This window comes from Solanum verrucosum, unplaced genomic scaffold (assembly GCF_900185275.1).
Source record: "Solanum verrucosum unplaced genomic scaffold, falcon-dt-bn FXZP01000183.1, whole genome shotgun sequence".
Lineage (NCBI taxonomy): Eukaryota > Viridiplantae > Streptophyta > Magnoliopsida > Solanales > Solanaceae > Solanum > Solanum verrucosum.
Window position 1 is genome coordinate 983,388 of NW_026020430.1, and position 22,594 is coordinate 1,005,981.

The following is a 22,594-nucleotide window of genomic DNA, read 5'->3' on the forward strand; positions in this document are numbered from 1 at the left end:
TATTACTCTATTTTGTAAATACGCAAATTATAGCTATATTCATAGCTCTAACCTATAGATATTTACAAAAAAATTCTCATTAAAATATCATCATTTCCTCAAAAAAAATTGCTTTGATTGATCCAAAATATCATAGTGTGATTGTATTTTTGTACTAAAACAGCATTCTCCGGGCCCATCCACATCTTCATTTCAGCATAAGTTTGACGTAAACTACCAGTAGGTATCTTCTATAGACTAATATCCACCGTTCATTTTAATCAGACGGCTCAAAATCGATGTACCCTTAGGTTCATTGGTAATCCACACGACACCCACTAACTCTCCCCGTTTTCTTCCTCCTCCGGCCCTCTGCAACTTCGCCGGTGCCCAAAACGCTGCAAATTCCTTCCAAACGCCATCGTTTTTATTGTGAAGAACTCTCTTGAAGCTTTCCAGGCCGGAAGTAGCTTTATCGCAAATTGTTTGAGATCCGTTTGGCCTTAATTCTCTCTCCTCTGATCATAGGTTTATCTCTCTTTTGTACATAGAGATATATACACATATATGTATGTATATGTGTCATGTATATATATATATATATATATATATATATGTACCTTCGTATATGTCGCTGTGTGTGTGTGCGTGCTTGTGACTATACATATGGTGATATTGACCTTTTTATCTGCATGACTGTCTGGTTATCTGTGTATTTAGTGTGTATTGTTTATGTTTTTTCCCCAATTTTTTTTTTAGCAGAGTATGATTTTAAGTTTGATAAAGTGAATTCTGGAAAGTATTGAATGGCAAAGTCTATGTTCAGTGTAAGCTTTAACTTTGTTATCTCATAATTCTGGAGATAACTTGTACATAATTAGAAATTACATGAAAGTGCTAATACGACTTTTATGATACAAAAACATGTATTCGCAGAAAAAAATTGCTTCTATTCTCGTGGTAAAAGTTTCATATAAAAGGGGATAGAGGAAGTACTTTGAATGAGCTCTTAAAAGGAATAGTTGGTGATTGAAGACAACAGAAAAGCATTGTACTAGTATTTCATCTGGTTTTGGTGAAGCGTTCGTACAAAATTTAGACCGAAGTAGAGTTTCTAAATCCATTATTGAGCAAATTTGAGATTTGGTTGTGCGTGATTTGTGTTATTATATTGGGTACTTTATTATTGTGTTGTTGACTTGCAGTACTCATGCTTGCTTTACTTTTCTCAATTTTGATAGCTGAATACATGAGGACGTGGTAAATAAGGGAAATGTAGGGTAAGAAGAATAGTACTAGTTAAAGATGATTGTTATGGTGAAATCTGAAGAAGTGACAACTTTTTGCAGGTCGTTACATAGTTATAGATGGCATCTTCAAGGATATGAACTGGAGTACCTTGATGGATGTAATTCATTTTCCTAAAGTGGTTTACATGTTCCGGGATGGATGTTGAAGAAGGGAACATGCACCAGCAAGGTGGTATAACTGATGACGGTGATGATGAACCCAGTGAGAGTGGAGAAGTAAATGTAAATGGAAGATCAAATGCACCTGATGGGGATAACATTGTTGAGCCGCAAATGGGTATGGTATTTCTTTCTGGAGATCAAGCAAAGAAATTCTATGATGAGTATGCTAGGCGTTTGGGTTTTACCACCCGTGTCTGTCAGTTTAATCGACTGAAGACTGATTTCTTATGTGACAAGGTTGGTTTGAGAAGAGTGTTGGGTGAATCCTGTGATGCAATGCTTAGAGTGGAGTTAAAAGGTCAAAACAAGTGGGTTGTGACCAAATATGTGAAGGACCACAGTCACTCCCTTGTGTATCCCAACAAGGTGCATCATCAGAGATCGCACAAGAATTTTGCGGTGACAAAAAAGAAGGTACCTGAGAATAATCAGGGTGTTGGAATTGTTCCTAGTGGTGTAATGTATGTCTCAGTAGACGGTAACCGCATCCCTGTAGAGATGAACCATGGAGCTAAGAGAACTCGTCCTGAAGAGTCAGATCAAACTGTTAAGAATTCTACACTTCAGAGTTTTTCTCCTAGACATTGCAATCAACGAAGAACATTAGGGAGAGATGCTCAGAATCTTCTTGATTACTTCAAGAAAATGCAGGCTGGGAATCCTGGATTTTACTATGCCATACAATTGGACGAAGATAATCGCATGTCTAATGTATTTTGGGCTGATGCAAGGTCAAGAAATGCATACAGTCATTTTGGTGATGCCGTTATACTGGACACGATGTACAGAGTTAATCAGTGCAGAGTCCCATTTACTCCGCTCACAGGAGTAAATCATCATGGTCAGACAATTTTGTTTGGTTGTGCACTTCTTCTAGATGAGTCTGAGGCTACATTTGTCTGGCTATTCAAGACCTTCCTTGCCGCTATGAATGACCGTGCCCCTGTCTCATTAATTACTGATCAGGACACTGTTATACAATCTGCAGTTGCTCAAGTTTTTCCTGAAACACGGCACTGTATCAACAAGTGGCATGTATTAAGGGGTGGCCAGGACAGAATGGCTCATGTATGTCACATGTTCCCAAATTTCCAGGTTGAACTCTATAATTGTATCAATTTGACAGAGACAGTTGAAGAATTTGAATCGTATTGGGAGATGATCCTTGATAAGTATGACCTGAAGAAGAATGATTGGCTTCAATCCATATATAATACACGTCGACAGTGGGTACCAGTTTATTTTCGTGATACTTTCTTTGCAGCCGTTTCTCCTAACCAGGAATATGAATGTTCATTTTTCGATGGCTATGTGAGTCAACAGATTACATTGCCATTGTTCTTCAGGCAGTATGAAAGAGCTTTGGAGAATTCATTTGAGAAGGAAACAGAAGCTGATTTTGATACAATATGCACCACTCCACCACTAAAGACACCATCTCCAATGGAGAAACAGGCAGCAACTTTATACACCAAGAAAATATTCTTAAAATTTCAAGAAGAGTTGGTGGAGACATTTGTCTACACTGCAAACAGAATTGATGGAGATGCGGTTATCAGCACATTCAGAGTTGCAAAATTTGAGGATGACCAGAAAGCATACCTTGTCTCATTGAATATATCTGAACTGAAAGCAAATTGTAGCTGCCAGATGTTTGAATGTAGTGGTATCCTCTGTAGACATATTCTTACAGTTTTTACAGTAACTAATATTCTTACATTGCCATCTCATTACATCTTGAAAAGGTGGACAATAAATGCAAAATGTGGTGCTGAATTAGATGAACATGTACAACTTCATGGTACTGAATCAATGGCACAGAGATACAACAGTCTCTGCAAGGAAGCCATAAGATGTGCTGAAGAAGGGGCTGTATCTCAAGAGACATATAATGCTGCATTAGGTGCTCTTAAAGAAGGAGGAAAGAAGGTGGCTCTTGCAAAAAGAAATGTTTCTAAAGTTTCACCTCCTAGATCACAAGCCAGTTGTGTTGGCTATGATGATCGGAGGACATCTACCTCTGCTTCAGAAATGACACCATTATTGTGGCCAAGACAAGATGAAATGACAAAGCGCTTTAATCTTAATGATACTGGTAGTCCTGCTTGGGCTGTTACTGATTTAAATCCCCAGCGCATGGCCCCTGTTTCTCTTCACCGTGATGATGGTCATGCAGATAACATGGTACTGAAAACCATTTTATCGTATTTAATTTCACTAGAAGATTTTTCAACAAGATGTGCACTACTGATTTTTTTGGGATTCTTAGGTGATTCTTCCTTGCCTCAAGTCAATGACTTGGGTGATGGAGAATAAAACTTCGGCACCTGCGAATAGAGTTGCTGTCATCAACCTGAAGGTGCATTTCAGAGCTTTATGTATAATTTGATTTTGGTTCACTGTTTTAACTTCTTTTTAAAGATCATCATGTTGGTGCATCGATTAATTGTTGTTTTGATAATGTAACTGATGTGTTTTGGATAGGGATATCAGGGTTGTGTGCTTCCTTTGATTTTGTGACCACATGTTTCTGGTTTAATTTCAGTTATCATGTTCTCTACTGCTGATATGTCATGGATTTGATTATTCAATTATTGTTTACTGAGTTTCTTTGGTTGTAGCTGCAAGATTACAGTAGGACTCCTTCACGAGAATCAGAAGTTAAGTTTCAGTTATCCCAGGTCACACTAGAGCCCATGTTGAAGTCTATGGCTTATATCAGTGAGCAACTTTCCGCCCCGGCTAATAGGGTTGCTGTCATCAATCTGAAGGTATGTGTGGAAATTTGTAGTAATATTGGTGCGTACACAGACTATATCTATTTATTTTCTGATGAGAAGCCAAGAAGGTAATCTTATCTATTCCTCTTCACTCGATATCAATTCCCTTTTGATTACTCTTAATTCTCTCTGTCATGTCCTTTCTCCTCCAGATTGTCATATTCCTATTTTAAGTGCCAATATGTTTCTTATCCTCCTGTTTTCCTTTGTTATTTTCTCTCTTTTTTTGGGAGAGGAAAAGGCAGTTGGTATAAGGACATGGTAAATCTGTCTGGATCACAAAAGAAATCTAATCTTCTGTGACATACAATGCCAGCACATCTCATAGGCAAATGCATCATCACAAAGTTGCTTTTCTTTTCCAAAGTAAGCCTGGTAGGGAAGGGGGCATACCAGGAAAATTGAATAATTCAACTTGGTATGAAGGGTAAATGAGCATTCCTCAAAGTAGCACTATACTTTCCTAATACTCATATCCACACACTTTAAGTTCAAAAACCTAGATAAATAGCCTTAGACATGAATCCTGTGGTACACTCTAGCATGGTCCACAGTGGCGGAGCTAGAAATTTTGTTAAGGGTGTTCAAAATTTAAAGAGTAATTTTTTTTTTTAAGCTAATGGGTGTACAAAATATATATTTTTTATTACTAATGAGTGGGTGCACCTAGATTTAAAATTAAATTACATATCATTTAACTAATCATATGAACATTTATAATTATAAAACTATTAATGGTATAAATCAGAACTAACCGGGAAAAGTCAACAAAAAACAGTTTTAACTACTACTCCCTCATTCGTCGTTACTTGTTTGTTTGACTTGACACTCTTAAGAAACAATAAATAGAAGGATAATTTTACTATATTATTCAGTTTAATTATCAGTTATTTAAATATGGAGAAGTGAATAGTATGTAATAATAGGAATAAAATAAACACAATATAATAAATTATCTCTTAATTTTTTAAATTAAACAAATAAAATTGAATAACTATCTTTATTAACTAGACAAGTAAAGATAGACAGAAAAGCAATTTAGTTATATAAGAAATATTAAATTTTCTCTATGAATAATTTTTTTAAAGCAATAAAAAATTTGGAATGTGTATCATTTTTAACGTTGATTTCATTGTAAAAAAAGTATTTAATGATCTTGAATAAAGAATTAGTTATAAACTTATAACATGCGGCAGTTATTTCTATTTATTTCCCATCTTTGTTCTTTAAACTTAAAAAGGTTGTCATAAAATTGCCTCAACAAGAATCGAACCGCAGACGTTGGACACTGGACTGAACACACGTACCGCTGGACTATCAGCCTCTATTGTGCTTCAGTGTGTGCATTTATTTATATAAGGAAATAACACAGAATATATTGCATAAACATATGATCTAATTTTCCGACGAAGGGTGGTCAGCTGACCACCCTTCACGGGCTGTAGCTCCGCCCCTTATGGTCCATGTAAATATAGTTCATATTTTAGGCAGTAGTGAGGCTGGAAACACAATATAGATTGACAAATAGGCAGGAATATAAGGCCAACGAATTTCCTCGTTAACACCTCAGTCTTTCTGCTGATTAGTCTCCTAGTCCTTATTGTCTACAACACCAAACACTGCTTTTTTTTCATCAACTTCGCTCAAACTTATTGATTTCTTCAAATTTGGGAGTACCTTTTAAAAGAATATTTCATTCATCTGAATTTCCTAGATCATGCATGAACATTTATTAGTCTGAAGCCTAAACCCTTTTTGACTTCTCGGAGGTGTAGAACTGTTCAAAGTTTGTTCTGTTATCTGCTGGAGGAGAACTTTGAATTTTCTGACTGGAAGCCGCTTATGAAGATTATCCAAACAAATTCAAGCATATATGATGATTTTCTTTGTATTCTCTCATTGCTTGTTTGGAAGTTGCCTTTATTTAAGTTTTAGTCAAAATGAAATGTTTGATATCCTGTAGTAATACATCTGTTGATAGTATGTTTCTATAAAAACAGTTGTCCTTGATGAGATTGAGAACTCACAAGTCAAAGAGCATTTGGTTGAGTAGTGCTTTGGTGTGTGGTCTATTTGCTTTTAGTATTGTCAATATATCCTTTCATTATTAAGTCTTAATTCGTTTTTGCCTACTTGCTGTATGTTTCTTCCTAAGGTTGTGAATTTCCTGGAAACTTGTTGTCAGCCTGTGAATTAATTGAATCTTCTTTCATGTAAAGAGTGCTAATAATTATTTAAATGCAGTGTTCAGTTGTTCTTGTAAAATCGATTAGACACATCAGCTTCTGCAGTGATTTGTCTTACTGATGCAGAATCTCTTTCTTTCAGCTTCAAGATACTGAAACAACTTCAGGAGAGTCAGAGGTGAAATTTCAGGTTTCTAGAGATACTTTAGGTGCCATGTTGAGGTCAATGGCATATATCCGCGAGCAACTGTCGAATACAGTAAGTTCCCTAGGCCTTTTCAGTATATATTATCCGCTTTATCTATCCAACTTGAAATCCTTTTAAGATAAAATTGACTTCACTGCTTTGGCATTATGGAGTTTTCCCCTGTTCCACTCAAATGGACTAGAGTAAACCTGAAACTGGAAATGGTTTTCTTACTGAAGTTCATCTTCATTGTAATCCGATCAATTTAACTGTGGGGAAATATCTTCCAGACTACCTGTGAAGGAGTAGCTCTTCGCTGTTAACTACTTGAACAATTCTCAATGTTATTCTTATGACATGAGAATTGGGTTTATATCATTTTTTGCCAGCAAATGATATTGTCTGGGTATCAAAAAGTTTGTCTCTGTATTTCCATTTTGAATCACATATCTCGTTTAACTTATATTTGAAAAAGATTCTCGATCTTCTTTTTGGTAATTTTGGTGCCTTATTGTGAGAACATAATAGTACAAGAAACAGGGAAAAGGGATGTGGTCATGTAGATATATCTGATCTATAATGAGTTAAATATAGCAAGCAGATTTCTTGTATCAAATGATACAAGAAATGATATAGATGTCCTAGTCCCACCAAAAGGAGACAAAACAAAGTTAAATGTGCTAATCTCATCGCGAATAAATCCTTGTTTCACCGACATCTAAAACTCCCTCTAATGCATTTAAGTTGATAGATGTCTATTTTAACTGATAACAGGAGCATGCTATGCATTACATGCATGCGTGTGTATACATGTCCAAGTACATAGTTTAGCCATGGACCACAGAACAAGAAATAAGCTTACACAGTAGTGCTTAGTTTGGGTCCATTCCCAGGATGTGTCCAAGTAGTGCGATGAAGTGTTATATCTCCTTAGTTTTTCCATATAAGATTCAGCTTTAAAGTCTGTCAACTTCATTAACTGTGTTTGATCAATTCGACCCATGCATTGATCAGACCCTTCTTGTTAGCTAGACATTAACCGTTCACCTCAACTCATATGACAGGTTGAGTCGCAACTGGAGATTCCAGCAAAAAAGCAACGGAAATAGAAGTTATGTCCTTTTACCATTTATAGCCAGTTGTGTGAATAGATAACCTTGCGGAATGGGGTGCTGCTGCTGTGCTGACATTCTTCTTTAAACATGTAATTAGTATGGTTGAATTTGGAATCATCCAAGTTCTCATTGTGGAGCTTTAGGTAGGATAGCAGTTTTACATGCTTTGCCTTTTCTGCATTATTTGTACGTGTAAATTATTAATTTTATAAGAATGCAAGGTCATGTGTTTTTTTTTCTTTTTGGTTTTCCTTTTTTAAACATTTGCGTTGAGTTCACCGTATACATGTTACCTCCCACCAACATAACTATTCCTTTTCTTGTTCAACTCTCTTTTTATTTCTTTCTTTTTCTAAACTTCAAGCTCCTGAATGAACTGCTTATAAGACTTCAATTCTTCTCAGTAAAACAGTATAAAAGTACACCTTTCTCACAAGACACATTTTTCTTTATCTCACAAATTCGACACCTCCCCTTGAATATGTTCGTATCGATTCATCCATCACTAAAGCAAATAAAAACAGACTAAAGACCGTTCCCTGGTGCAACTCATCACAACCAGGACGACCCTTCTTTTGTAGGAACCATTTAAATGGAGAACACAGCATGATGCTTAGACTGAATAGGAAAAAACCATAATTAAAGCAATTGTTTACAAGTAGAGATTCAAGTACTTTCGACCAACATAATAATGGTTTTTTTGATGAAGTCAACTAACATTACAACTTTGTCTCTATTTACTTGACCTATACAAATGATGGTGAGAGTAGAAATTCTGGCAGTAGTTTCTTTAAAGGAATCCCACAAAAGGGACACCAAGGTTTTGGATGTTCATCATCTGTGTTAGACTTGAAATCTGAAGGATATCCAGGCATTCTGAAGATGGGTGAAGGGGCTAATATTGAGGCCCATCTCTGACAGCACATGCAATGCCATACCGGAGCAATTGGGCAGATACGCATAGAAACAGCACATCGAGATAGTTTGTGTGTCGGATCATTTCCAGTATCACACTTCACCCCCTGACAGATGGCGGAATCTGGAGAATCAAATGGTACTGATGCTGAGCAGAAACTACATTCCTCCTTCTCTACATATTCACAAAAAGAGGGACGCTGACTGCAAAATAAGACACAGTGAGTCAGAATCAGCAACATCCACATGCACATGTTTCTCGTGTCTGTATCACACGCCAAGATCAACTTGAATACTAATGGTCAATAAACAATAACTGGCACATGAAAATTCAAAGTTTCATCATCAAGAAAGAAAAGGTTTTATTTGCATCAATGTGATAAAACCTAATCAATTGGTTAAGATAGAATTCAAACAATAAGTAAGATAAAATGCAGATTTCTTTTATCAATTCCTTAAAACCAATCAATGTTCGTATATAGTTAAGATCTAGGAGAAAATGGGCATCATTTTAGATCACAAAATATTATTCTATTTTACACCTAAAAAGATAATACACTAGATATAGCTGGAAAAAAAAAACTGAAACATCAGAACGTTGAAAATACAAAGACTGTAAATGGCATAGATCATGCGTAAGAGAAGTTATTAAAGCAGGCATGTGGTGGAACTACCTCTTCTTAATGGTTCGTACTTCATCTGCAAGAAGTTTCAGATGATTCTTTATATCTTTACAATGAATTGCAACCCACTGCTCCATCTGTGCTGTTCCAATAGGGACCCAGTAACCAGGTTTAGTACCCTTTCCATGAGAAGCAGAGGTGACATCAAGAAAGACAGTAAAGCTACAGCCAACTAGCCTATCTCTCAGTTCCATTTCACTATTTGAATGAAGCTGTGTCCAATCCAATCTTTCATCTTCAGCACCACCAATGACCTCCAAAAGCTGTGATTTCCCATCAAGTTTATCTATCTCCACCTTTTTCAAGACTACCAGCTTACTGATGATGTTGAGGAGTTGCAACTTACGCGAGGAGATCTCTGAGAGACATTTAATTGCTTCAGACAAGTTTGCAGAAACTCCAACCGAAGATTTCAACCATTTAAGTACAATATGTTCCACATATTTCGGAATAGACTGTTTAAAGGCCAAGAGTGCTGCTACAACATCCCAAACAACCAGTGGTTTATCCAAAGGTTCATGCTGATTTAATGACCATAATATATTATTCTCCCAACTAATTAGCTCTTTCTCAGGAAAATCTGGGAATATTTTAACATCAAAATCGGGACAAACAGTTGAGGAAATCTCCAGTTGCTGTCCTCCAATCCATAGAAATTCTACTGCAGCTTTCAGAGCCCTGGAAGTTTTGAACAAAGCGATGTTAGTTTCTCAAGCAAGCTATCCTTCCCACTAAAGCACTACCACTAGTTTATCGTCTCTTTTTTCAAAAATAGAATAGACAGAAGCACATGGCAGTTGTCAGATTATCTCTGGTCCATATTAGTGTGAATCCGTAAAAGATGTAAGCCTTAACTTTACAGAAGAGAACATGTCAATAATCAACGAAATGTCATTTATCACAATGACAGTTCCAAGTATAGACATCCATTCTTTGTTCATGTAGATTATGTTTACTTTCAATTGAAAGATGGATCTGTGCATATTGGAAAGTAGCAGTTTTATATAGCAGATAAGGAAATCTGTGTAGGAGAACTTATTGATTAATATAATGGTATAGCTTTCTTGAGAATGATAATGGTATAGCTTTAACAATAAAACCTACTTTTCCCTCACAAAAGAAGAGGAGACGGAAGAGAAAAATGATCTAGAAAACTATATGGACTTTTTAAGCATTCTAAAATTGCAAACTCCGGAATTTGTTGAAACTGGGAGGTCGTACGTACCCAGTGGAGAACACCAGTCATAAAAAAAATACTAATAGTTGACAAAAGAATCTTCCAGACCCTTCTTTTGTAAAAAGTACTATCAAGAGCATGACGAGTTTTTATTATTAGAAGATAAATCTGTAGCCTGTAGCCTGTTAACGATATACCTAGATCCACGTGAAAATTGGCATCTACAAATATATAACAACAAACAGCCAAAAAGGGGAAATAGAATACCTTGCCTCGTACATTGGATTTAGTAGCGCAGTAGAAAAAGCTCTTACCTGCACGGTGTGTATAACTTTTGTTGGTATAAAAGTAATAAAACAGAACATAAAAGAATAAACATCTCATTCAATAATCACCATTATTAAGAAGGATTTTTATCTGATGATCTGTTTATAATGCGAGAAGCTTGTAACGAAAGAAAAGTAGATCTTATAAAGGGCGTATAATAGTTTCAGGTGGGAGTTTCTAGTTGAACTTAACTGCTGAAAAACTATACTGATCAAGATTTAACAAGACTTAGTTGCATTCTGTTCTAAAAAACAAATACCAAGATGGTCCTAAGATGCTGGCAAGAATTATCTATCTGCTGAGCTTTTACGGGAGAGTTTCCAGTAAGATATTTCAGTGTGATTTTACTAGATTATTATTAGAGAATAAAAGTGGTCAAGTTATCCTGTGCAGGCAGGGGAGAAAAACAAAATCAATCATTAAAAAATAAAGACCGATGCTTTCTTCTCTATCCTCTCTCTCGGTGCGGGTTAACCTAACGTGCGCCGTCGAGATCCATGGAATGAGGACGAGGGGTAGGGAGCAGGACTGCCTAGGAAACAACCACTTGTAGCATTTGGTAGTTCTGTAGGGTTTCGATTGCCGGCAGAGGCCTCATCTTCAAAACACCCTACCATATGGAACAGCTGACGCCGCTGAAACCCTCATCCAGTTCCAGCAAATTGACACAGGAGGATACAAGTATTGAGGCAGACGCAAATCTAGCTGGGGATTCACAACCCCAAGAGCTACTGGGGTCCACTGCAGCTCACTCAAATCTCAGCTCCCCTATAATGAGTATTGGGCAGACAGTAAGAGACCTACTGAGAAGGGTGACAGGAAACTCCAGTAAGTGCCAAAGTGATGGAACAAGTGATAGACCTGGAACCTAACCTTGAGCGGGCCACTCTTTTCTCGGGTAATAGATCCGCAGATAATGGTATGACACTTTCCTACTTCTCTCCCCAACTTGTTAATGGACAAGCTGTTGTTCAACTGGAGAAGGAGGAAGTAGACCCTGAAATAGAGAAGTGAAAATGCCCACTAATTGTTTATGTGATTGGAAACTCTACTGGATTTTCCCTCATGTATAGGTATATCAAGTAGACTTGGAATAAGATTGCTGATCCGGAACTGTTCTTACATGATGAAGGCTACTATGTAGTTAGATTCCAAGGAATGTTGATATGAATGAGATTGTTTGCTCCAGATCATACACCATCAGGAATAAACCAATGATATTGAAGCCATGGAACACTGATTGTAACTTCAGTGAGGAGTTTTGACTGATATTCCTCTTTGGGTCAAATTCCCCAATCTACCAATGAGTTGTTGGAGTAGTGGCAGCCTGTTGACTTCAACTGGAAACCACAATATAGTCCCCAATGCTTAACTACTGCACATATATGCCCTGCCCAGAAAAAAGCTGATGTCCAACAAGGTGAACAAAATAGAAGGAAAGGTGCACCACAGAAGATGGTCCAGGAATGGAAATCAAAGAATGCTGTATCCACTAGTCAGTCCATCCAGGCCAATCAACAAAAAGATGTTATCCCTTTGTAAGCAAATACAATGGCCTAGTAGTGCAAAGTTGCATACAGTGCCTGAAGTAAGCAAACAACATCAGGGAGTTCCTGTAGTTCCTGAGGTTGAAAATCTTCAAACTCAACAAACTTCTAGAGGAAAGGAGAGTTCGCAGAGTCAAGAACTCAACCTTGATAATTTTCCAATGCTTGGATCTGTGCTTGTTCATAAGATTAGAAACAGTTTCCAACTATTGCAGAGGGGAGATCACAATGTCAATCAGAGTCCTCGACATCCTTATGACTTTATTAGTGTGGAATATCAGGGAGGTGAATAAAAATTATAAACAAAAGGAGCTGAGGAATTATATGAAAACCAAAAAAATTAAGTTTATTAGCCTGCTAGAGACTAGAGTCAAACAACATAGAAGTGAGAGGATCTCCAAACTCATTGTTCCAGGATGGGGCTTCCTATATAACTAGCACATGCTGTAAATGGTAAACATTTGGATCTTATGGGATACTCGACACTACAATGCCACACTTCTTAAAGCTATTGCCCAATTTATCCATTGTGAAGTTCGAGATGTTACTACCAATTTTCAATGTGTCATGACAGTTGTTTATGGCTTCAATACAGTGGAACAAAGAAGAACTCTATAGCACAGCCTTATTGATATGCCACAGGCCCTACTAGTCTTGGGTGATTTTAATGCTGTTTCTCTCATCTGCTGATAGAGTTAGTGGTAATCCAGTGAGTTATTATGAAGTCAAAGATTTTGCTGAGTGTATCAACACTCTTGTGCTGAATGAATTGAAATGGAGAGGGAATTTTTCAACTAGAACAATAAACAACAAGCAACAGATAGAGAGTCGAACAGTTTGGAAACTTTGTATGGATGATGAAGTGGGGCAACATCCCTCTTGAATATGATCTGCCTAACCAGGATATTGGTGTTTACTATGTTCATCGAAAATTGTGAATTAGTATGCAGACAAACCACACTCAAAATAAGGACTGAAGGGATAATGCATTACCACTGCCAGCACCAGATTCCCCGGAGATACGGCTAGACCTAAGCAAGAACAAAATGCATCTGGCACCTGCAAAGAATTTTTCATTTATGAAACAGTTGGTGAGAGAGACGCATGAACCAAGATACATGTGCGTACATCAGCAGAGCCTTCCACACCAGGTGTATTGGAAGGAATAGGTACTTCACACAGGGAATTTTCATATAAAATCCAGCAGCGTGTTGAGTCATCCTGCAAAATATTCAGGAAGAAAGTTTATCTTACCACTAAACTATGCTCAAAATGCAAGAACTTCCATGTAAATCTCACATCAGGTTTGGTAAATAGAACTGTTTAGTTACCAAAAAAAATAATCTCACATAGGGATTTGGGGGACGGAATTTGGAAAAATTTTGTATGCTACATTACTTTTACAGCCATCATAGTCAGAGAGACATCCAAAGAGTGCTCTCCATTAGGTTGATAACAGTAACACTATTCAGAGAATGGTAATGTTGTGGTTTAAATGTTTAGGACAAAAGTCAGAAAATAGACATAAAATAGTCCAAGTAGAAACACCAAATAATAAAGTAGCTTACCTGGCTGCAGCTGTACAGGCAACGTCCGTCAAAAGCCCAAGATAGACCTGTAACCTAGAACACATCAACACAAGTTAATATCTCCAGATGCTAAAGAGGTAAGGATTTGAGTATCAATAAGAACTCACAGCATGGTTATGTGAATCATAGGTGCCAGCTTTCTCAAATCTACGAAGAAGAATGTCACAAGTCCACACTTCAATTGATCCAGATCCCTTGCCAATGGCTAAAAGCATTTTGTTAGGTGACTGCCCAGAGACAGTGAGGGAAACCATAGTGGCCATTGCAAAGTCGGCAGCCTTTACCTGTTTAGACAATAAGAAACAGATAATGAGACGAAGAAGTGAAAAAGGAATAATTATAGAAAATTTGTATGTCAAAAAGAGACCTCCTTCAATAGTGAAAAGGGCGAACCACTAGGTTCTGATGATTCTACTAGTCTTCTGCAACACGCCTGCCAGATTTTCACACTACAAAATGAAAAGTAAGAAGAATAAATTGTTGAACCTATTAACTCGTGCAAAAATGCAATGTATTGCAGGCCATTGCATTAACTGACACCAACATCTACATTTATAGGCGTCTTCTGCAGTTAGTATGATTGTTTAGCATCAGTTTGATTCACAATGTTATGACATACGGAGATGGGTATGCAGTGAGTGGAACTCTTCACACGGTATCAATGTGTATGCAATGAATGATTCCCGGTATCTGTTTGAACTTCCATCTAGAAAGGAAGCAGATCATGTCATCCATGGAGATTGGAGATGGAAGAAATCCAAACTGACGCTTGAATGGTGGTCAGCCACTGTTGGATGTTGGCCAGAAGAGGTGGCAAGAAGCTGGGTCTGGACCCATATATACGCTTCGCCTCTGAACATGTGGTTGCAAACCACTTTCAAGCAGATCGACAGATGAGTGGGGGATGGATTAAAACAGAGGAGGAAACCTCACTCAAAAATCATCTGCGCTGGGCCCGCTTTAAAGTTAGAGGTGACGGTTCAGAGGTCTCTAGGGAGAAGGAAATGGAAAGTGACGGTTCATTATCTCCCAGCAGTTTGATTCAGGATGTTAACTAAAACTTCTATCCTTTAAAGCTTCCATTCTACTGTTCTATTACCATTTGATTACTTAATTTCTTCCTAAATAACAAGGAAGTTTAGCATTATAATATAGGATGGCACAAACACATATCTCGTCCCTGAAACTTTGACACAACTGTTCTTGGACTCTTGCTTTACCAATTGATTACTTCATCACTTCCTCATTGGCAATACAACGTTAACTATTAATAACGATCTTTTAGCTTTACTATAATAGGATGGTCACTAACACGTATTTCTTATTTAAGGCTTTCATTCAACTATTCTTCCCACTTGACACTTTATTCTGTCCTCATTACCAATTATAAAACCACCTCATTTCTTCATCTAGAAGCTAAGTGCTCTAAGTTGTTTTGGATTTTCTTGTCTTGATTTGTCTATTCAGAAGATAAGATTAATACTAAGGAGAAAAAAACAAAGCAGAGGAGTCTCTAGACAATCAGGTGAAAAATAGAGGAGTCAGCATGCTAACAACTTCTTTTCATTTCATGGCAGAATGTGTTGAAGTATACTGCACCCATCGCTGCTTTTTTTGCTATGATTATTGAATAATATTAACGAAGATACATACCTCCCATTGGAACATCCAGTAGCCAATAAAAGCAGAGGATCTGAAGCATCAGAAATGAACAAGCTCCAACTGATTGTTGTGATCCAAGTATCATGTGCATCGAGAAGTCCAACAAGCACTGTTTTATTTGAGTCAGGGCTGTTCATAATAGAGTAGCTTTCTGGTTTATGAATTCTCCACAATGATAGTACGCCAGACTTCCCTCCAACCGCAAGTACAGAACAGCTACTGGTCAAGCCATTAGCAGAAGATATACCACATCCAGATGTCTGTGGGAGACAGGGTGACCACGCAACAATGAGTGAGGACAGCATCGCATTGCGAGAGGCATATTCCTCGGCAGTGATTAGTGATTGACAGCCATCTCCAAAAACTTTCTTAGAAAACCTTGATCTTAAGTGAGGAGCAGTAAAAGTATTTTTCTGTTTCTGACTGCATGCTTTAACCTCCATCACCTAACAAAAAAGTAATAGCATCATAAGAAAAACTGGTATTGAAGTTGGTAATAAGCAAATTTCGTCATATAAATAACTAAATAATCATTTGGCAAAGGTAGTTCTTAAATGTTCACTTCTTTTCCCTTCCATCTCTGTCTACATTCCTTGCAGTCTAAGTAATTACAGCATGTGATAGTACAATATTCATGCATAGTGAAAATACTTGGAGGAACCAAAGAGATCAGCAAGTACGGGCAATGCGTTCAGTCTCCGACGCTTAAGTTCCTTTCTCATGATAGAGATTGGCAGATCATCATCATCTCCCTCATCAAAGCAAGCTTGACTAGGCTGTTAGAACAGAAATCAAGTCAAACCAAATACAGCTGAAGATACAGAGAAGAGGCACTGTTTCATGTGAAAAGAGTAAAATCCACACAATGGAGAAACAATGAATTTAACTTACATCAGCACCTTCTGAGACTCTAAAGTTTGCTGCCTGAAAATTGGTAGTTTTGAGATAGCAATACAGCATGTTTGATATATCCATGACCTGTTGAAGTTTGATAATTAGATCAATGGGCAAAGACTAGAAGGATAAAGGACGGAAGATCACTATGAAGAAACGGGAGAAACCCATTGGAAATTGTTCAAGAGAACCATGTGGCTTGATCACTGAGGACTCTCAAGTTCTAAACTGAACTTCTAGATGCGAATTGGAGAGTGTTATTCACACCAAAATGATGAAGGATCTGGGATAAGAATTGGACAGGAATACAATCTAAAACCAAAGACATGAACTAATTGAATGCTTTCAGGCATTTGCTGAGGTAGTAAAATACTATGTTTCAAAAGAATAGCACTGGGTATTGAAGTCTTCAATCTGTGAGGAAGTAGCCAAAACGTTATAAATATACTATTCCACATCCTTGTTTGATTCATACCTCTACCCACTCTGTTGAAAACTCAAGAAATGGCATCCGGTAAAGCCTCACATGTCCTTCAGTAGTGCAGACTGCAAGCAAACAACTACACCAAGCAAAAACATTGTTATTCACATTAGTGTTGAGAACGACCAAAGATCATTAAACTGATATGCTTCATAGATCATACCCAGAATTTGAAGCAAATCCAATAGGTGACCAGGATATTGACCGGACACATGGCCGATTTTCCCGATATTGTTTTTCTTGGGGAGAGGAGTCTCGAGATAATGCAATATGTAACATACAATCAGAGAGTAAATCTGTGAAGATTTCAGGCATAGTTGGAACACATATACGAACCATTAATAAGTTGTCTAACTAATTCACATCACTTTTTTGAACTAGTAATAAATTTACTAATGTGGGTAATTTCCCGATACCCAAGTGATAGTAAAACAAATAAACTATACAATATATGGTTCTGCACAGAAAACTATCATCTTGTACTAACAAGAATCCCATTCATGCACCAAAAATCAACTGTACAAGACATATAACATTACCTTTTCTCTCAATTAACCCAACAGAAAAAGGTTTGCCAGGAGGTATAGTAATGAGACCTCGTGATCCAAATCGTTTAGCTGGATTCTGAAAGACAGAAAAATATTATTTTTCACTAGCACGTTTGCTGATTCAATGCCTAATCAATGATACTAAATCACCAACATGGGTTGTGGTGCAGTGGTGGGACTAATCCACCCTTAACCAGAGGTCTCAGGTTCGAGCCTGGGTATGGAGAAAATCCTATTAGGAGAGCCACCCCCAAGTGGCTCTGCATTGCACGAGTCCAAAAGATGAAAACTTTTTTATTACAAGAAAGGCACAAGAGGATCAGTTGTGAACAAGAAATTTACCAATATGGTAACAATATGACCGGAAGCTACTGCCACCAAATTCTCCTCAGACCAAGCTACAGAATTGGGGTGAGATGGGGAAGCCACAAGTATAGAAGCTTGAAAACTTGAAGACATTGTTGAATTTAGCAGACCAAATTGTGAATCCTGAGAAACATGTCAACAATTACAAACTCCTTCTATACAGAATAACAAGAGTCAATTTTTGTACAGAAAAAGAGGGGGAAAACTGAAAATAGAGAATAACAACAAGGAAAATCATAAATGCTGAAAATAACTACCTTGAATCGATTCGACAATAAAATTACATGCTTCAATGGCGTCTTCTTTGATAATTTAGAGAGCTTCGGCAAACTGGGATTTTAGGGGTTTATAGGTTTCTTTTTAATTTTGGTGGCAAACGAGTGAACGACCAATTGATTAAATTTGGACGATTAAATTGAACTTATTAAGTGTAATTTAGGTGTGTTTTAACCCTCGACTCAAAAGATTATGAAAAAAAAAGAAAGATTGCTGTATAATTTTCGGATAAAATTTGGATTAAGCGGAGTTTGAATTGACTTTTTTTTATAAAAAAATGACTTAAATTAAAAATAAAAAATTATTATTTAAAAATACTTTTTGTGTTATCCATATACCGAGAGGATGATTTGTTAGAATATAGTGGCCTAATCACCCGTAAAATTCGATTAAATTAAGATAAAAAGAGGATGCTATATTGCTAAATGTTAGATTATAACAATTATTCTCTCTTTATTTTTACGTTTCCTATATGACTCTTTCATGGTTGAGATTGGTTATGGGTTATATTAATTATTTGATTTATCATATTAAAAATAATATATATTATATAATTTCTAATAATAACATATTTATTTACAAATAGTCTTTATTATTAATAAGAGTTCTATTAAAGGTGGCAAAAGTTAACCGTTCTTCCAATTATATAATATTTGGTTATGGCCGAAAAGCTTCACTCCCACTTTTGTCTTATATTTTTATACTTAATAAAAAACATTTACTTGCATAGTTACTTTAAGGTCTAGGACAAAAATAATCACTTTTTCTACACATTTAAGAGTTTTACCCAATAAAATTCTATGGTCATAAAATTCTATGACCATAAGTGAAGTTTAAGAAAGATAAGAGTATACATAGACCTACCCCATCTCATGGAAGTTACACCGTATAGATATATGCAGGATTAAACTAATCCAACCACCACACATTAAGGACCAATTTGACCATTTTCTCATTCTGTAAATATAATGAAGACTTTTTTAATAGAAACATTTAGTGGGCTTATCCAGCTTAAACAGAAGAAGAGAGTAAACTAAAACAGTTTGTGCTCTTAGACACAAAACATGCATGCAGTTTTAATTTGATAGTTGTACAAAAGTTCAAAATCTTTCGCAAGCCAATATCAGAAAGGGAAACTTATAAAACATATAATGACGACTAACGAACTAAAACAGTTTGTGTTCCTAGCTACATAACATGTCTGAAGTTTTCATGTTTGATCCATCCATCCGTTCTCAGGATTACAAGGCTCACACCAAGTTGCAGGTCAGTGAACAACTGGCTTTAGAGGATGTGCTCTCAGTTTTGACATATCCAAGTTACTATCCAGATCTTCATCTAATTCCCCAACGACGCTTCTGCAACAATGAAACAGAACAACCTATTAGAGCTTAAAGGAATCCTTGTTTTTGGAGAACCACATGCATCCTTTAAATAAGAAGTGGCAGCAAACAGTGCACATACATGTTGTCCCCCCTTATGATATAAAGACCTAACACAAGTTGCTGTACACCTTCCTGCACATAAAAGCTAAGGATTAGTAGTACTTAACACACCAAGCACAATAATGCAAATAAACCACAGCCTAATTGGAAAAAGGAATCATTTTTTACTTTTTGGGGTATAAGCATGGAAAATAAAGGAATCTTAATGTGAAAAAAGCCCAGTATAGCATGAATCTATAGTTAGCAAACACAATTTCACCTCATACCAAAGCATCTTGTTTCACGTCTACTGCAAACTGCTACAGGGCCGACATTCAGGAAAACCATACTCAACAACATACCCAGTGTAATCCCACAAGTAGAGTCTGAGGATGGTAGGATGTAACAAATCTTACCCCTACCTTTGTGACTTGTGAGGTAGAGAGGCTGTTTCGGATAGACCCTCGGCTCAAAAAGGAGGAAAACCATACTCTACCATGAGGATATTATGTTACCCGATTTTCAGATAAAGCCAAATTGAAGATGTAATCTCACTCTTTAATTCCTAGATTATGCAACCATGAGGGAATTTCTTAAATTGCAGTGAACGACTAAATGAATTGTTCCTAGTAACACTGATACTAATAGTGGTAGTAGGAAGGTCCCACAGTTGGAATCCTGTTTAACAAGAATGGATAGCTGCTTGTTGCTTTGTACTTCTTTGGCAATTTTTTATGAGAATACTGTCTACTTAGATAGAAAGTAGGACCTGAAAATCCAAATATTCAGGCATTCAAAAAGTACTTCTAGCAACAAACTAGACTACCATGTAATGACTCGATAAATTCTAGCAAATATTAATGAGGCGGAAAAATACTAAGAATCCTAGGGAACTACAAGCAATAAATAGAAACATCCACATATATCAAAATATCGTTCAAAAGTAATTTTTATAAATAACTGAACACCACTATTAAAAAGAAATGTCTAGACATGATTAATGCATTCTTCAGATAGACACAGACGAACCTTTGTTGAATATACTCTCTCATGAGATTCATCAAGAATCAAGTTTGTAGCCTGGTCGAATCCTCTCAGAACTCCCTGAAAAAGAATCAAGAAGTCAGCAAAATAAAGGGTCTCCAGCCCAGTATTGGCAACATAAGCAACACAATGTCTCACCACAATATTCCGTCCATCATTTGTAATAACTGAGATAGTTTCTGGAAACACCAAAAGAAAGAAAACAAAGAGTGTCATTCCTTAAAACATGAGCTAATCTCATTAAGCAAGACAGAAAATAAATACAAGGACAACATACGATCAACAAGAGACTCAAGCCCAAGTCCAGTTGCCATGTTGCAGAGTGAGCAGAAACTTAGTTGTCAGCTTCTTGGTAAACTGATGCTTAAACATTGTCAAAACCATTAAAGGAAGTCCACTAGTTAAAATACTTTTAAGCAAAATAAATAATACTAATATGCGAGAATGTGGCAATATAAGAGCTATGTTGAATAAAACAATTTGCTGGCTAAACTTATGGGTGGGGCATTTGCTCATTTTTCTAGGAAGAAACAAGTCATTGAGAATATCAAACAAAGAGCTGAAGGCAGCCTAATCGAGCAGAGATTTGAATTATCATAATATTGTCATTTGCTTTAATACCCATAAAAGATATGGAGTAATGCGCACACAGGTCAATTTTTGCCAAACATAAAATATTACCAAATCCCTTTTTCTCATCCACCTTTAGTCAGTCAGTTTTCTAAATGTTTTTTTCTTAAATCCCAAGATCAAAAGCTATAGTTTAGGTTTCATAAAAACGAAAGATAAATGCTTGAGTACTATCTATATATCCCTTTTATTCCTGTTGAAAAGCTTACAACATAATTAAACCTAGATAGATTATTCCACCGAGCAAAGAGATGAACCATTTTACACCAAAATGGGCAATAGGATTTTCTACCAATTCTAAAGCAATATTATTCTTTCTCTGCATAACAACACAACTTCCATTATTCAGTGAGACTCTAGAATTACGAAAAAAACAAATATCGAACAATAATCTTCATTTGAACTCACCTAGTACCTGGGAGATGGCAAGTATCCCATGGAACTAGTGTGCGCAAAAGCTGGCCTGGACACCACGGGAACTCACCGGAACATATGTTTCAAATGCAAAACAATACACTATCCGGTAACATTTATACTCAAAACTGTTGATTTTTTTTACAACTTTGCACATCGTGTTAAAATTTTAATCAGAATGCACAACAAAGATACATACATAGTTGGGGAACACAAACATAATCAAATTAATTTCATTCCAATGAATATAAACCCTAAATACCAGTACAGTACTCTCGTATCGTCTTCTAAGTTCGATATACTGTTCATATAGTATCTGAATAACAAAAGTTTGTTCCGATATTATATCTGCCGCCGTATCAGATGATAATTATATCAGCCGAATCAAATTGAAGCAACAAAAAAAAATGGCGGAGATGATTCCATACATGTAAGAGCTTAGAAATCCGAATAAACAAATTATTTCTACTACGGAGTAAGGAAGAACCCTAAATTTAAGCCCTAAAATTAGTAATTTACCTGCGAAAAAAATCGTCGAGGAGTTCTCGAAACTCGAACTGAGGAGAAGAGTGAGACGCCGTGCGTTAAAGTATGTACCCAGTAAAATTATACAAGTGATCCTTATAAGTTTTGTCTAAACTTTGATTTGGTCCTTAATATTTGACTTGTCTTGAGATTTGATTCCTCAATAGATGAAAACTAAGCCAGAGTAGTCCTAGAGCAATCTAGGTGATTTAACTACATTCAATTAGAATGAGGGGATTATAATATGAGAATTAAATAAATTATGAAATTATTTAGTGATATATTTATTTGTAATGTTTGGTTGATTTGATTAAAAGTAGAGTATCTGGTATAATATAAAATATGTTTATTTCTATATTAGATAAGTTTGAAT

At 36.4% G+C, this 22,594-nt stretch overlaps 3 protein-coding genes across 4 annotated transcripts; 1 reads left to right on the forward strand and 2 right to left on the reverse strand.

Moving 5' to 3' along the window:
- Positions 1-218: 218 nt before the first annotated feature.
- On the forward strand, positions 219-7,956 carry LOC125808013 (protein FAR1-RELATED SEQUENCE 3). 2 transcript variants are annotated; one of them, XM_049487779.1, is made up of 7 exons: positions 219-507; positions 1,329-1,566; positions 1,689-3,635; positions 3,721-3,810; positions 4,073-4,222; positions 6,560-6,676; positions 7,669-7,956. In XM_049487779.1, exons 2-7 carry the CDS (start codon positions 1,516-1,518, stop codon positions 7,711-7,713), a joined length of 2,400 nt encoding a protein of 799 aa, XP_049343736.1. In that variant the 5' UTR covers positions 219-507; positions 1,329-1,515; the 3' UTR covers positions 7,714-7,956. The 2 variants fall into 2 exon arrangements, with proteins under 2 accessions (XP_049343736.1, XP_049343735.1); XM_049487778.1 differs by having other exon boundaries at positions 1,329-3,635.
- Positions 7,957-8,443: 487 nt separating this feature from the next.
- On the reverse strand, positions 8,444-18,217 carry LOC125808012 (uncharacterized). The gene is made up of 16 exons (XM_049487777.1): positions 18,166-18,217; positions 17,885-18,031; positions 17,534-17,618; positions 17,158-17,290; positions 16,989-17,073; positions 16,511-16,597; positions 16,300-16,395; positions 15,611-16,065; positions 14,325-14,406; positions 14,065-14,241; positions 13,937-13,990; positions 13,497-13,589; positions 13,362-13,427; positions 10,762-10,808; positions 9,309-9,995; positions 8,444-8,838 (listed from the first exon to the last, which is right to left on the reverse strand). Exons 2-16 carry the CDS (start codon positions 17,999-18,001, stop codon positions 8,466-8,468), a joined length of 2,637 nt encoding a protein of 878 aa, XP_049343734.1. The 5' UTR covers positions 18,002-18,031; positions 18,166-18,217; the 3' UTR covers positions 8,444-8,465.
- A 996-nt stretch (positions 18,218-19,213) lies between these two features.
- On the reverse strand, positions 19,214-22,282 carry LOC125808016 (sm-like protein LSM8). The gene is made up of 6 exons (XM_049487784.1): positions 22,214-22,282; positions 20,930-21,020; positions 20,791-20,831; positions 20,638-20,712; positions 19,649-19,701; positions 19,214-19,542 (listed from the first exon to the last, which is right to left on the reverse strand). Exons 2-6 carry the CDS (start codon positions 20,964-20,966, stop codon positions 19,452-19,454), a joined length of 297 nt encoding a protein of 98 aa, XP_049343741.1. The 5' UTR covers positions 20,967-21,020; positions 22,214-22,282; the 3' UTR covers positions 19,214-19,451.
- Between the last annotated feature and the right edge of the window lie 312 nt (positions 22,283-22,594).

What these genes read in the sequence shown, in the direction of transcription:
- LOC125808013 (XM_049487778.1), top strand. Translation starts at nt 1,425, where the DNA reads ATGGATGTTGAAGAAGGGAACATGCACCAGCAAGGTGGTATAACTGAT. An exon ending in ATGGTCATGCAGATAACATG is followed by an intron (nt 3,636 to 3,720) that starts GTACTGAAAACC and finishes TGGGATTCTTAG; the next exon opens with GTGATTCTTCCTTGCCTCAA. An exon ending in GCGAGCAACTGTCGAATACA is followed by an intron (nt 6,677 to 7,668) that starts GTAAGTTCCCTA and finishes CTCATATGACAG; the next exon opens with GTTGAGTCGCAACTGGAGAT.
- LOC125808012 (XM_049487777.1), bottom strand. Translation starts at nt 18,001, where the DNA reads ATGTCTTCAAGTTTTCAAGCTTCTATACTTGTGGCTTCCCCATCTCAC. An exon ending in CCTTTTCACTATTGAAGGAG is followed by an intron (nt 14,242 to 14,324) that starts GTCTCTTTTTGA and finishes TTGTCTAAACAG; the next exon opens with GTAAAGGCTGCCGACTTTGC. An exon ending in GTACGAACCATTAAGAAGAG is followed by an intron (nt 8,839 to 9,308) that starts GTAGTTCCACCA and finishes CTTATTTTGCAG; the next exon opens with TCAGCGTCCCTCTTTTTGTG.
- LOC125808016 (XM_049487784.1), bottom strand. Translation starts at nt 20,966, where the DNA reads ATGGCAACTGGACTTGGGCTTGAGTCTCTTGTTGATC. An exon ending in ATGATGGACGGAATATTGTG is followed by an intron (nt 20,713 to 20,790) that starts GTGAGACATTGT and finishes ATTCTTTTTCAG; the next exon opens with GGAGTTCTGAGAGGATTCGA. An exon ending in ATCATAAGGGGGGACAACAT is followed by an intron (nt 19,543 to 19,648) that starts GTATGTGCACTG and finishes TCATTGTTGCAG; the next exon opens with AAGCGTCGTTGGGGAATTAG.